The following is a 14,484-nucleotide window of genomic DNA, read 5'->3' as shown; positions in this document are numbered from 1 at the left end:
ATGGAGAAGAGATGTCTACAAAATGTTTCAATGGATACCTATAAAATGTCCTAAGGTCTTTTACATAAGAGTCTTTGAAGGGAAGTGATGAAAGCCCCATCTCCTAAGAGTCAATTAAAACTAGGTTGTGAATATTCTGTGGGGAACAATCTGACATTGGTGGGGCACCTGGAAGTGTGAGAGGAAGGCATGAAATAGCCATTTCTTCTCTCTCTCTGTATATACATATAATTTCCATCTGTGGATTCTATGAGAGCTACTTATTTTATTTCAGTGAAAGCTATTTACCATAGGAAATCTCACATCAAAGAGTAGGGAGAAACTAGAGAAAAGGTGGCAAGGAATCAAACACACACACACACACACACACCACACACACACATATATTCAATCCATTATACTGTGTCCCCATTTCACCACCACCACCCTACACACACACACACTTCCCAGAGCCAACAGACAGGGCTTGCCAGACTGGGTCTGATTTACCAGAGTACATTACATTTCTGATTTAATTACATGAAGTATTCAAATACACTAACCGCCCCCCGCCCCGCCACTGGCAATCTAGGAAAACCCTGGAGAGGGCCGTGCAAAGCGGGGAAGGAGAGGCTCAGGGGTAGGAGCTGAAAGGCTCAGGGGCACAGAGTGGGGAGGAAGGGGAGAAGTGGGAAGAGGGAAGATCGGCAGGGGAGATCGCCGGGCTGCGGGGGAATGGGATGGGAGGGGGTTCACGCCTTGCCTCTATCTTGTCGATCCTGTCTTTCAGCGACCGGACAGCATCCTCCAGCTCCTGGACCATGGCAGGCGAGTCCCAGGGCAGGTCGCCCATGGTGTCTTTGCCGGGCCCGCCCCAGAGAGCGGCGCTGTCCTGGAAGCTCAGCTCCAGCCCGTTCTCGCACTGGCTCAGCTTGCCCGTCAGCTCGCGGATGGTCTCCTGGTCGCTCAGGATCTGGTCCCTCTGCTGCAGCGCCGTCTGCCTCAGCTGCTCGGCCGCGGCGTGCAGGAAGAAGCGGTCCTCGGCGGGCGCGGGGCCGTCCCCCGGCGCGGGGCTGTCGGAGGGGCACTCGGCCGGCAGCGGCGTGCAGAGGAAGCGGCTGAAGAGCGGCTGGTGCTGCTGCTGCTGCTGCTGCTGGCGGGGCCGGGCGCTGGCGGAGAGCAGCTCCAGCAGGGAGTCCTGCGGGCCGCCCGAGAAGCTCTGCCCAGCACCGTGGAGAGCGCCGGGCCCCTTGGCGGCGGCGGCGCTGGAGTCATTGTCAGCACCCCGGAGAGCTCCGGCGGGGCTGGCCGCAGGGTGGACGCTCGCGATGATGCAGATGATTGCACCGAGGAACGCGAGCATCCCTGCGGCCAGGAGCACGGCCAGAAACTTCAGGGTGGCAGCTGCGAGGGGGGCCCCGCCCCGGCCAGCAGAGAACAAGGCGGGATGGCGGGCGGAGGGAGAGCGCCGGGCGGAGCGGGCGCTGCCTGAGGAGCCCCCGGCTGCCTTGTGCCGCCGGAACCAGCGCTGCGCCGAGTGTCTCCGGCTGGTGGGCACGTCACTGACTCTGCCCCCGCGGGTCCCTCCTCGCCCTTCCCCGCACCCTGTCGGCGCCGGGCGGGGCGCGCAGCCTGCTGCCGGGGCTGCCTGCCGTGCGCGCGCTGCCTCTCCCGCCCAGGGGCGTGAGGAGAACCCGCCCTAGAGCTGCTGCTGCCGCCGAGCAGGGGAGCAAAACGCCTCTCAGACCCGCCCCCCCCCCACCCAGCTGGGAGCTGGCACAGCCCCCTCCCTGGGCAAACAGGGGCTGCCACTTCGCGGATTGGGGCCCCGCTCCCAGAATCCACCACACCACCCCCTGCAGCCCACCTAGCCTGGGCTGTTAAACACGTTTCTTTAAGCGAGGGGGGAGGGTTGCCAGTTTTGGTTGGTTTCATCACAGGGCATAATCTTAAATTAAAGACTAATCTTTAATTCCTGGAGACTCTGGGACAGTCCTGGAGGGTTGGCAACCCTACAAGGGGGTGGCGGTGGGGAATCATACAATAAGAATAATTTTAAAGCAACAGCTAAGAGCTGCCAACAAAAACCCATAAGAGGTTTGTTCTAGTCCCTCTTATTTTCTTTATTGCCATATCAAATAGGAAAAGGTTTCATCTTCTGGGAGGTGTTGAGCGTTTCAAAATATTAGACACATTAGTGCGGTTGTTGTGTGTCTCTGAGGCTAAAACGAATAGCTTTCTTCTATAAAGCAGAAGTACACATGTTCCTACTCTCGCCAATATTACTGAAGTGCCATGCACACCGGTAACCTAAAAACAATGAAATAAAATCATATCGGCCCCCAGGAAGCCTTCTCAGCATAACATGTATTCAAGAGTCTGGGGGATGTCCATGGGTAGGATTGGAAGGATTAGATTTTTATTGGTAAATGTTGATTTCACTGTACCTGCATAAATCAATGAGAACGTTTCCATCAAATAATAATTAAAATGTATAGATGGGCAAAGTAAGAAAATGCTGCTTGAGACCTTATTAAATGATTTAGACTTTTGAATTGGGCTTTCTATAAAGGAACTAGCAAACTGACAGTAAAAACAGGTCTGATCTGTTGATTCAAGGATATTTATTTTGTGTATTTGGGGACATGATGTGGACAAATTGTGTTTTCACAGTTTATAAAGCTTTAACTTTTTGAATTGCAGCATCAGCTGTCATTAAATAATGATCTGACCCCACTCCCAATTTCCTGCATTTGTGAACATTTAAATTGATGAAAATTAAAAATGCTTTAAAATAAACCTTGATCTTTTCAGTCAAAATTATATGGCCAAAAATCAAAATCTGCCAAGGTTGTTTATGTGCCTGACCCAGAGCCCAGTGATGTCAGTGGAAAGACTCCCATTGGCTTCAATGGGCTGTGGATCCAGCCCCATCTGGTGGGTGCCTGAGGGTCTGCGTGTCCTTTTGGGGGGTGGGTGCCAGCATGAGTGTAGATGTGCCATGTGAGGAGCCATCCATGTGGTATCTTGTCATCACATGGATGCAGGAGAGGGGTATCCCTGTGTGTGTTGGTATGCTTGAGTGTTGGAACCTGTATAGGAGTGTGATCGGGTCTAGCTTTTGGATGTCAGCAACTGGATGGCTCTCCTTGCTTTATTTTACTGTAAACTGTTGGCCTGTCTCCCCAGCCCAGGAAGGAATCAGCACCATGTCCAGATCTCTTTCAGGCCCTTCCCTCAGGGCACGGTTTATTAATTCAAGCAAAAAATCACAAAGAAACACAAGACAAAGTTATTTTGCTAATCAACAGTTATCCAGAGAGGCCTAATGGCCTTTCATTCTGCCTGCCTCTCTCTGCTCCAGGGCCACTCACAGGAGCTAACCCCATCCCACATCTCTCCTGAGCTCTCTTAGCCTTTAATAGGGATCCCCTGCCCCCTTCCCAGCTGGGTGTGATAATAGAACAAGGCTGGCTGGCCCCAGGCCCCCTGACCCTTAAAGGGGCAGACCATCTTGTTACACCTACACTGTCCTGCTCTTTGCTTTTCTTGCTACACTCTTTCTTTCTGCCCTATTGGAGTGTAAGTTCATCCACTTCAACCAGTTTGCGCTGACTTACCAACATGTAACCTGCTACACCATTTGTCACCTTTGAATCTGGCCCATTAGGATGATGAGGGTTTTCAGGTATAAAAGCCACACTCAACATTAACAGAGACAAAAGGAGAGCAAGAAGCCACAATTCCCATGGAGAAGCAGCCTCCAATGGGATGTTCTAAACATGTATTTCTCTATATTCTTCTCAAATTGGTCACTAGTTACCAAGGAATTAAATTCTTACGTAGTTCAAATATAAATGAAATACCCATATTAGAACCTCGGGGAATATAAGTTATCAGAATTCTCAGTGAAAACTTGCGATACCAATTATCCTTAACTTAAAAGTAAATACACTCTCAGTCTCTTCCTTTAGCACATGAACCATTTCCCTGGTCTGGGCAGTAGTAAAACAAACCATCAGATATTGCTTCAGCTTTGAGCTTAATTAGAGGATGGGTAAAAGGTTTTACAAAGGTAACAAAGCAGATTTTATTTGTGTGTTTGGCTTTGGAGGAATTTGACTTATGAGAAAAGACTAAACTATCTAAATATGTCTAGATTTGCCAAAGTTTAGTGCTTTCCTGAAGCAGGATCCTAATGAAGATATGACAATTCTCTTCAAGAATATGAAAGGAGTAAGCACTAAGGAGGGGAAGGAATTGTTCAGAGTGTTGTTCTTTGGTCCAAAAATGAAAGGGGCTGGAGATCTTGTGAGATGCATGTTTTCCCCTGCCTGCAAGAGTGCTTGTTCTTCCTGATTTCAGCTGACACAGAAAGCCTGAGTTAGAGGTCTAAACTCCTATACAATGAATAGGGAGATATAGGCACCTTCGTTCATGACCCATAAAGCCAACATGCTAGGTAGGGAGCCACCTAAGCTAGCCAATGGGGGATGCTGAGGAGAAGGGTGTGTGCTCAGGAGGTGCCTGTCTCTGCTTACTATCCACAAATGCGGGGACACTGCCTGGAGTCAGGCAGCTCAGGCATCTAAGGGCTTGGCTACACTCGAAACTTCAAAGCACTGCCACAGGAGTGCTGCCGCGGCAGCGCTTTGAAGTGTGAGGCCTTGGCTACACTTGGAGGTCTGCAGTGCTGGGAGTTACAGCTGTCTTCGTACAGCTGTGTAGGGAAAGCGCTGGAGTGTGGCCACACTGACAGCTACCAGCGCTGCAGTGTGGCCACATTTGCAGCATTTGCAGCTCTGTTGGGAGTGGTGCATTATGGGCAGCTATCCCACAGAGCACCTCATCCCATTTTGGCGCCGTGTGTTGTGGGAAGGGGATGGAAGGATGCGGGTCATCTGCTTCCTGTCCCAACGCCCCGTGATGCATCGCTTTGCATCCCACCACTCCCTGTTTTTCCATCCATGTTTGGCACCATTGTGACTCTCCCAACGGTTTCTGTGCAGCGCGATTTCTGTGGGAAATGGAACCCGAACTGCTGAGGACTTTGCTGACGAGTGTCGCCAGCACATCACGTTTAACAGTTGAGCTATTCCTTAAGCTCCAAAGTGATGAGGAGTCCGATGATGATTGCAAGTTGTCTGACACGTACAACACGACATTGCTTGTGGCTTTCACAGAAATGCTCAGCACCGTGGAACGCCGCTTTTGGGCTTGGGAAACAAGCACTGAGTGGTGGGATCACATCGTCATGAAAGTCTGGGATGACAAGCAGTGGCTGCAGCACTTTCGGATGAGAAAAGTCACTTTCATGGGACTGTGTGCTGAGCTCACCCCCACCCTGCGGCGCAAGGACATACGATTGAGAGCTGCCCTGACGGTGCAGAAGCGGGTGGCTATTGCAATCTGGAAGCTGGCAACTCCAGACAGCTACTGATCAGTCAGGAACCAGTTTGGCATGGGAAAGTCAATCATTGGAGTCATTTTGATGCAAGTTTCCAGGGCCATTAATTGCATCCTGCTAAGAAGAACCATGACTCTGAGGAACATGCAGGACATTGTGGATGGCTTTGCACAAATGGGTTTCCCTAACTGTGGAGGGGCGATAGATGGGACGCATATTCCTATTCTGGCACCACCCCACCTAGCATCCGAGTATGTTAATCAGAAGGGGTATTTCTCTATGTTTCTCCAGGCGCTTGTGGATCACCATGGGCGTTTCACTGACATTAACACAGGCTGGCCCGGAAAGGTGCATGATGCATGCATCTTTTGGAACACTGGCATCTTCAGGAAGCTGCAGGCCAGAACTTTTTTCCCAGACCGGATGACCACAGAGGGGACGTCAAAATGCCCATTCTGATCCTTGGAGACCCCGCTTTCCCGTTAATGCCCTGGCTTATGAAACGGTATACAGGGAAGCTTGACAGGAGCAAGGACCAGTTCAACTACAGGCTGAGCCGATGCTGAATGACTGTGGAGTGTGCTTTTGGCTGTTTAAAAGGGCGCTGGTGATCTCTGTATGGGAAGCTAGACTTGGGGGAAAGCAGCATCCCTGTGGTTATATCCGAGTGCTGTACCCTCCATAATATTTATGAAGGGAAGGGCGAAACATTCAGTCAGGGATGGACCTCCGAGGTTCAACGGCCTGGAGGCTGAATTTGCACAGCCAGAGAGCAGGGCTACTAGAGAGGCCCAGCACAGGGCTTCAAGGATCAGGGATGCCTTGAGGGAGGAATTTGAGGCTGAAAACCAACAGTAATGTTTGGTGCCTTACACGGGAGTGAAGTGCAGTGGTTACAATGTTAGTAGGAATCTGTGTTTCCTAAGCTGATTTGCAGTGCCTGTTAGTCTTTCCTGGGCTAAGGTATCTTTGACTTTCTGCATTAATAAAGACTGTTTTCAAAGCCAAGAATTCGTTTATTGCAAAGATAATAACTTTATTGACAGACACACAACATTTTGGGAACCTAAAAGGGCAGGGGAGTGGGGTGGGGAACTGTACAGTCACAGGTTTGAATATGTCCTGTCTGGAGTGCTGTGCAACGACTGCTGCTCTTCAGGATGCCTATACTGCATGGTGATGGGGGTTGAGTGCAGAGGGTAAGGGCCGTAGTTCTCAGGGCTGGTTGGTGAACGTACAGGTGCTGGAGGCAGCTGGTGGTGGTAAGAACCTGGATGCTGGGGAAGGGGGTTTGGAGCTGACATTGGGGCACAAGGGAAAAAGCTTTGGGATGGGGTAGGGGGCAGTGCGGTAGTGCTCTGCCTGCATGGCTACGAGCGCCTGGATAGAGTCCGCTTGGCGCACCAGGATACTTATTAGCTGCTTTGTGCTTTTCTTCCTGGCCACTGCGTTTCTCTGGTGGATCCTGCTTTCCCTTTCCCTCCAGTCCTGCAGTTTTTTATTCTCTCTGGCAGAGTGATCCCTAACTGTTTGCAGCAGGTCGTCTTTGCTTTTTCGTGGCTTCTTCTGCAGGTTTTGCAGTCTTTGAGCTGTTGATAACACAGGCAGCTGAGAACTCAAGGTCACTTGTGGAAAGGGAAAAAAGGCAACAGTTAACAGAGGCAGCATTGTTTATATCTCAGATAGTTATTCCCAGACAGTGAAGGAATTTACAGTCTTCACTTTAGCATAATTTTCCCATACCAAAGAGAGCGCACATAACCCACAGAAGCCCCGAAATGGTGAGTAAGGGGGACTGATTGCTTCAGGGCTGTGCAGCGGGTTCTGTGCATTGGGGAAAGCAAACTGCTGAAGGGGGCACCTACAGTGAACACTCTCCCAACATTTTCCACTGGAGTTAATCCTGCAAGCTATCTTGCTGCTGCGGGTCACCTGGGAAGGGGGAATGATTGCTTCAGGGCTGTGCTGCGGTTTCTGTGTGTTAAGGAAAGCAAACTGCTGCAGGGAGCACCTACAGTGAACACTCTCCCAACATTTTCCACTGGAGTTGATCCTGGAAGATATCTCGCTGCTGCAGGTCCCCTGGGAAGCACGGGAGGGTCTTCTACAGCAATGCGGATTCCGCCCTGGCCTCTGTGCAGCTTGCCTGTGTGCAGCAATGGTGCCCTCACCCCTCATGGCACAGTGGTGCGGACGCATTAGCCTGACTGGGACAAGGACCACAGTGGCTCTCCCTATAAACTTGAGCAAGCGCATTGCCCACGCTCTGGCTGAAACTTTTGAAGAGATTACCGAGGCTGATTACCGCGACGTGATAGACCACATCAATGGGCTATTCCACATCTAGGCATGCATGCAGCCCTAACCCTCCCTCCTCTCCCGAAACATTTCCATCCTGAAAATAAAAGTCGCTTACCGAGAACCTGCTCCTCTGTTTGTCCTTCACCAAGTACCAGCTGCTGCGACTGGCTGCCTTCCTCCTGGCTTGGGAAGAGCTCCTGGCTGCATACCTCCTGGGACTCCGGGTTGTCTCCCCCCACCCCAGTACCCTCACTCTCGGTTTCCTCCTCCCCCACCTCCTCCTCCGCCTCCACCTCCCGCCCCGCTCTGAAGTGTTCATCGTGGTTCTCAGATTGGCGGTGGGGTCACCCCCGAGTATCGCGTCCAGCTCCTTGTAAAAATGGCAGGTCGTGGGGGCAGCACCTGAGCGGCAGTTTCCCTCACGGGCTTTGCCATAGGCACTCCGCAGCTCCTTCACTTTAATCCTGCACTGCACTGTGTCCCGGTCATGGCTCCTTTCCAGCATGGCCCTTGATATCTGCCCATAGGTATTGTAATTCCTATGGCTGGAGCGCAGCTGTGACTGCACAGCTTCCTACCCCAAAACACTGATGAGGTCCAGCAACTTGCCATTGCTCCATGCTGGGGCTCGTTTGCCACGTGGAGCCATGGTCACCTGGAAAGATTCACTGACTGCACTCCACACCTGGCTGAGCAAATAGGAAGGGAATTTTTAAAATTCCCTGGGCATTTAAAGGGCGGGTCACCTGAGGCCAGGGCAGTAGAGTTTGAACTGATGAGCAGAGTGGCTGAGCAGGCATTCTGGGATACCTCCGAATACCTCTGGAGGCCAATAACAGCGCTTTTGGTGGCCACACTGGAGGAGCAGCGCTACATCACCAGCACTGCAGTCGTTATTCCCCAGGCAGAGGAGGAGTACAGCCAGAGCTGTATCCAGGGAGATACAGCGCTGGATGTGCCTTGCAAGTGTGGACGGTGAGTAAGCTGCAGCGCTGTAAAGCCACCACCAGCACTGCAACTCTCCAGTGTAACCAAGGCCTGAGTGTGGTTGCAGCACCAGCGCAGCGAGAGAGCTCTCCCAGTGCTGCACATACTCCACCTCCTCATGGGGATTAGCTTGCAGTGCTGGGAGCCGTGCTCCCAGCGCTGCGGCACTGTTTACACTGGTGCTTTACAGCGCTGTATCTTGCAGCGCTCAGTGGGGTGTTTTTTTCATACCCCTGAGAGAGAAAGTTGCAGCGCTGTAAAGCGCCAGTGTAGCCAAGGCCTAAGGCATTTCTTGTGGCAATGAGTTAGGTGCCTGCCTTGTGCCACACAGTATGTCTGGAGGAGGATGTAGCTCTATCCAGCCTAAAACTTTAGCCCAGTGGTTAGCCCACTTGCTTGGGATGTGGGAGACCCAGGTTCAATTTCCCCCTCTTTGACAGTGGAGGAGAAGGCATCCCCCCCATTCAAATCCTAACTCTGACCACCGAGCCATGGGGTAGGCCAATATGAGGCTCCCTCAGCCTCTCCTGTCAAAACTTATTCACAGTGGAACAACTAATAATGACTGGAGCAGGAGGACTGGCTGCCCCTGGGTCTCCTACTTCCCAGGTGGGTGGGCTAACCATTGGACTACAGAGCCATTCTCTATCTCTGGCCCATTGACTGTTCCACTGGGGATAAATATTTAAATAGTCACTGGACCAGAGAGAGAGAGAATGGCTCTGTAGTCTGGTGATCAGGGCCCCTGGTTGGAGACCCAGGATCCAATCCCCCCTGCTCCAATCTCTCTTTCACTATTTATCCAGAGCTGAATGACTTCAACAGGAGACACTGAGGGAACCCTGCATCAGAATGTCCCCTAGCCTCGTGGTTAGAGGCACTCTCTGCTGAGAGACAGGATTTGAACAAGGTCTCTCATCTCCTTCTCTGGCAGACAGGGGGAATTGAACTTGGGTCTCCCATATCCCAGGTGAGTGCTCTAATCACTGGGCTAAACTATTAAGTGGGCAGCACTACCTCCTCCTACTCCTCATCTTGAATGGGACTGGATCTGGTAAGCAGCACACCTACTGGATTGAGCCCTGTGCAACTTAGGTGGCTGAAAGTTTGTCTTCCCTCAGTATGTGAATCGCTCTGGGGCCTAGGGAGGACATAGGCACCCAGACAGCTAGTGTGAGGCAGCAGTGCACATATCCAGAGGCAGAAACTTAAGTGCCTAGGGAACTTTTACCCTGCAAATGAAGGTGCAGAGTGAGTTTAGGTGCCTACGGTGTTTGGCAGGATTTTGTGGACATAGCAGAGAGTAAAACTGTGACTTAGGCATCAATATCCCAGACACAGGCACTTAAGTAACTTTGTGGATCCTATCCTAGTGACTTGACTCATTTAAAAATGGATTGAACCGAGCACTGGAGAATATACTACAGAGAATAGACTTGTATTAGCCAGAGGTTGGGGAAGTACAGACAAGAACTACATTAATAAGTATTTTCTCTAACCCCTGTGAAAGAGAGAGCATAGTGAGCAGAGCTCTCTTCCTTGGAGGAAAGATGTCAGGGCAACTTAACAGAGAATATCAGAGTGACAATTTTTATTCGGAAGTACAAGGAAATCTGCTGCTATCTTGAGAGTAATAACCCTGTGTTAATGTTCCCCTCATAAGTGTCCTTTACATTAAGTATGACTTTAAAGTGCTTTGCACTGTAGTGTTTGACTTATGCAAAGCTACACATACTTTTCCAGTCCCCGTACTGCCTATTTCCATTCTCCCCTCTCTGCAAGCACAATAGAAGCAGTAGGTACAAAGCTTTCAGGCAATTTATCCAAGTGATTTTTTTCATCAAAAGAGCCTATTCAGAGATTGGTAGCCATCAAACCGGCAGAAGGAGGCACTCTGCTCTTGTGCTTAAGACTTAAGCCACCCAGAGAAGGAGTGAGATGTTTTTTCTGTATGAGAAATAAAAAACAACCATCACTTTACAGTGGATCTAAACAACATGCTCAGTACCCATGGTTTCTTTCTCCTTGATAGCGTTTCTTGTAGCAGTTACTGTTAATAACCAAGCCTGTTATGGGCCATGAACACACACACTTCCCCTCCTTGACAGGCTGATATCATCACTATTCCGGTATACAAATGAAGAACTAAAGCAGAGAGAAGAGATGGATGGAAACCAAATGAAACTGATTTTAAGTGCCACTCAATAACAGCAGGAAATATTCTTCCAGTTGGCAGAGGTGGTGAAAAGAGCTCTAACAGTGGACATGAAATATCAAAGCCTACATCTTCTAGTACCACAATCAGTAAGTGCCCAGGCTTGTTTTATTGGTTATAAGCAGAATGAGGAGGCATAAATCCTCCCCAGGGCCAGCATGACACAGAGTCAGTGTTCATAGAATCAAAAGAGATGGAAACAGAGTATCGAACTTGGCTAGTGCAGAATTGTTCCCTACAGAACAAGTAAATTCTTTCCAGCTACTGGAAGCAACCCACTCCATCACTGTGATTGCTTCTTGCATTGTACTATACCAGGGGTCTCAAACACACGGCCCGTGGAGTTATTTCCTGTGGCCCACCATAGGCTCCGACTCTGTGGGTGCTCCCGGGCTGGAGCACCCACAGGGAAAAATTTGTGGGTGCTCTGCACCCACCGGCAGCCAAGGTCCCCTTCCCTTCCCACCCCAGCCTGCTGCATTCCCACTCCTTCGCCTACCTCCCAGTGCTTCTGGCCTGCTTAAGACTTTACAGGAAGGAGCAGGGAGGAGTGGGGACGCGGTGCACTCAGGGGAGGAGGAGGAGAAGAGGCAGGGCCGGGGTGGGGATTTGGGGAAGGGGTTGGAATAAGGGCAGGGAGGAGTGGAGTTGGGGCAGGAACTTTAGGGAAGGGGTTGGAATGGGGGCGGGGAAGGGGTGGGAAGAGGTGGGGGGTTTGCAGTCTGCTACCAACCAATTTTGAAGTTCTCAGCTATTTTGACTTGACAATTGGTGCACAACTACAGAAAGGTGGGTATCTGTGCTGTGCCAAGAGTACTAGACCATTGTGATATCAGAGATAGCTCAACCAATCACCACCCTTACTCAATAGCTAATTTTCATGCTACAGTTTCATTGGTTGTATGAAGGAGACTTCATAGATGGTGGATTACTTGGCCTGACTGCCACACCCCTGTGCCTAGCTGTCACCTCACATATTAGCACAACAACCAACACAACACAACCAGCAAGTCCAAATACAGATAGCCTCTCACCTTAGCACACACCCCTTATTTGCTGCCAACACAAATCAACCAAAATCTCCCAGCATAATACATCCCAGGCACAAATCAACACAGCTTCCCATCACAACACACATTTGCCCACCCTCACTCTTACTTACCATAAACTTGAGTGGCTAAGTGGCAAGTCCTTTGCTAGTAAGCATATATTGGGCAACTGTGACAACGCAATAAAAGTCAGTAGAAAAATCACTATAAGATGCTACAATTTAAGGGTGTAGAAAAAAAGGTATATATTATATGAGAAACAGGATGTGACCCTGTAATAAAAGATTACATTATAACACATAGTCTCAAAGGGGCAGAGAAAAAGTTGTGTGTGCAACCCTGATTTTGGCACGTGTGCTTAACTGTGCCATCTTAACATTCTCTTAGTGTAGTTTTTTGTATGGAATGTGGTACCATTTGCAAGCAACACTGAGGTTGGTTTAGTCTCAGGATATCAAACCTAATATTCCTCTACCTCTGTCCTCAGGAGCCAAAAAATCTTACTGCGTTATAGGTGAAACCGCATTATACTGAACTTGCTTTGATCCACCAGAGTGCGCAGCCCTGCCCCCCCCAGAGCGCTGCTTTACTGTGTTATATCCGAATTCGTGTTATATCGGGTCGCATTATATTGGGGTAGAGGTGTATTGTTGCTCTGGTTGATGCAAAACGCTGCCAGCTAAGTGGCCAAAAATGAAATGACTGTCAAAATTAGCACTGACTTTACGCATTACAGTTTTTAGAAAGTGAATACATTGACTTTTAATAGCAGACTCTATTACTCTTCATTTTTTTTTAATTTTTGACTATACTTTTGTATCATTGTATGAAAAGTTTTCAGTGACGCGGCCCTTGGGCCAATGTACTAGTCCTCATGAGGCCCTCGTGGTGATTTGAGTTTGAGATCCCTGTACTATACCCATAGGAACTGCCAGACCAGTTCAAAACAGATGTCTGTCTAGGTCAATACCACTTCTCAGACAGCAGCCAGGACCATATGCTCCAGAGGCAAGAACCCCTACAGCGGACAATTATGGACTCATGGACTTTAAGGCCAGAAGGGCCATTGTGATCATCTAGTCTGACCTCCTGCATATTGCAGGCCTCAGAACTTCACCCACCCACTCCTGTAACAGACATCTAAACTCTGTCTGAATTACTGAAGTCCTCAAATCATGGTTTAAAGACATCAAGTTACAGAGAATCCACCATTTACTCTAATTTAAACCTGCAAGTGGCCCATGTCCCATGCTGTAGAGGAAGGTGAAACTCCCTCTTTGCCCAGGGACTTTGTCAATCTGACCTGTGAAAAATTCCTTCCCAAATCCCATTTCATATGGCAGTCCATATGAAAAGTTCCTTTCTAACCTTAGCAGTCAGCAACTGGCTTATGCTCTGATGCATGAAGGTTTATGCCCATGAGAACCATCAAGCAGGGATTCTGTTTGCCCGTAGTGAGTCAAGGATGTATTCACAGATCCTAACCCAGGCCCTGGTTTACCAAAATGCAGGATGAACTCTCACTATCAAGAGCTATTTCCTGCTATTCTTTATAATCCCATTTGTTCTGTTCCATTACTACCAGATCTCCTTTGGCCCTGCCATACTGAATCTCTGAATCATATCTTAGGATTCACACCCTTCAGATATATTTGCAGAGAGTTAGTCATAGTTATCCAAGGTTTTTGGCACACTCTCTGCTTCTGGAAATCCATCCTCCCTAGAAGAATGCCTCCTGGGAGATGCACTCATGGGATGGAACAAGCAAAAACTGCAGCCCTCCATTATCATAGAAGAGATGAAGTTGTTGTGATTCCAAGGGGAAGGGTAGAGAAATGAAGTTGTCAAGTGAAGAGACTGGCAGGAGAAAGGATTGGGAGAATGGAACCATGGAGAAGTAGACAAAACAAGGGAGAGAGCAATACGCACAACCGCAGAGTGGAGGAGCAGGGAAGCAGGATGGAAAAGGGAAAGTCTGGTGAGCGAACAGGAGCTGCTAACAGGGAGTTTCGCAAGGGAGTTCTCCAGGTGAAGGAGGAGCACATACAGCATCTGTGGGGTAAGTGACTGTCTGCAGTGTGTGTGTTTGTGTTTGTGTTTGTGTTTGGGGGTTACTTGCTGTGTGCTGAGCTTGTGTTTGTCAGTCTGTTTGGTTTGTTTGTTTGAAGGACCGTGTGCTGTAGCTGGCAGTTGGAGGCGGAGCTACCAAGGAAGGTTTGAAAGCTAGAAGCCTCTGGTAATTGGCTGAGCCTTAACCAGTGGGCGGGGCATTCACTCAGGCCAGGGCTATATAAAGCTGCGCACAAGTGACCAGGGAGCTTAGCGAACAGGAGCTGCTAACAGGGAGTTTCGCAAGGGAGTTTGGAAGGGGAGTAGGAAGGGAGTGGGGGTCCCTTGTCAGTCTCATCCGTGACCCATTGGTCCTCTGAACCTATAAACCAAGCCCCATCCTAAACCTTTCTGTTTAAAGCAGAGCAGAGCAGACCGGGAGCTGCAGACGGGAATTTGAGAGAGTTTGACAGAGGGAGGCTTACAATGGTGAGGAG

At 49.6% G+C, this 14,484-nt stretch overlaps 2 protein-coding genes across 4 annotated transcripts in view; both read right to left on the bottom strand.

Annotated features, from left to right (window-relative positions):
* Positions 1-4,418, bottom strand: part of NPTXR (neuronal pentraxin receptor) — a 44,575-nt gene extending 40,157 nt beyond the window's left edge. The window contains exons 1-2 of the mRNA XM_050936063.1: positions 4,409-4,418; positions 743-1,584 (exon numbers count right to left, since the gene is read on the bottom strand). Of these exons, the coding sequence (XP_050792020.1) occupies positions 743-1,584; positions 4,409-4,418 (852 nt within the window). The remainder of the gene's footprint in view (positions 1-742; positions 1,585-4,408) is intronic.
* Positions 4,419-6,435: 2,017 nt separating this feature from the next.
* The window catches only part of CBX6 (chromobox 6), a 69,977-nt gene continuing 61,928 nt past the window's right edge, over positions 6,436-14,484 (bottom strand). For 2 of the 3 annotated variants that reach the window (XM_050917417.1, XM_050917407.1), the window contains exon 6: positions 6,436-7,011. In XM_050917417.1, coding sequence (XP_050773374.1) covers positions 6,909-7,011 — 103 coding nt within the window. In that variant the 3' untranslated portion in view covers positions 6,436-6,908. Of the gene's footprint in view, positions 7,012-10,520; positions 10,622-14,484 lie in introns of those variants that run through there. The other variant, XM_050917425.1, reaches the window with a different exon arrangement.

The sequence above is a fragment of the Gopherus flavomarginatus genome, chromosome 1 (genome assembly GCF_025201925.1).
Source record: "Gopherus flavomarginatus isolate rGopFla2 chromosome 1, rGopFla2.mat.asm, whole genome shotgun sequence".
Classification (NCBI taxonomy): Eukaryota; Metazoa; Chordata; order Testudines; family Testudinidae; genus Gopherus; species Gopherus flavomarginatus.
Note: the sequence above shows the minus strand (reverse complement) of the source record. Positions and strands in the feature narration are given on the sequence as shown.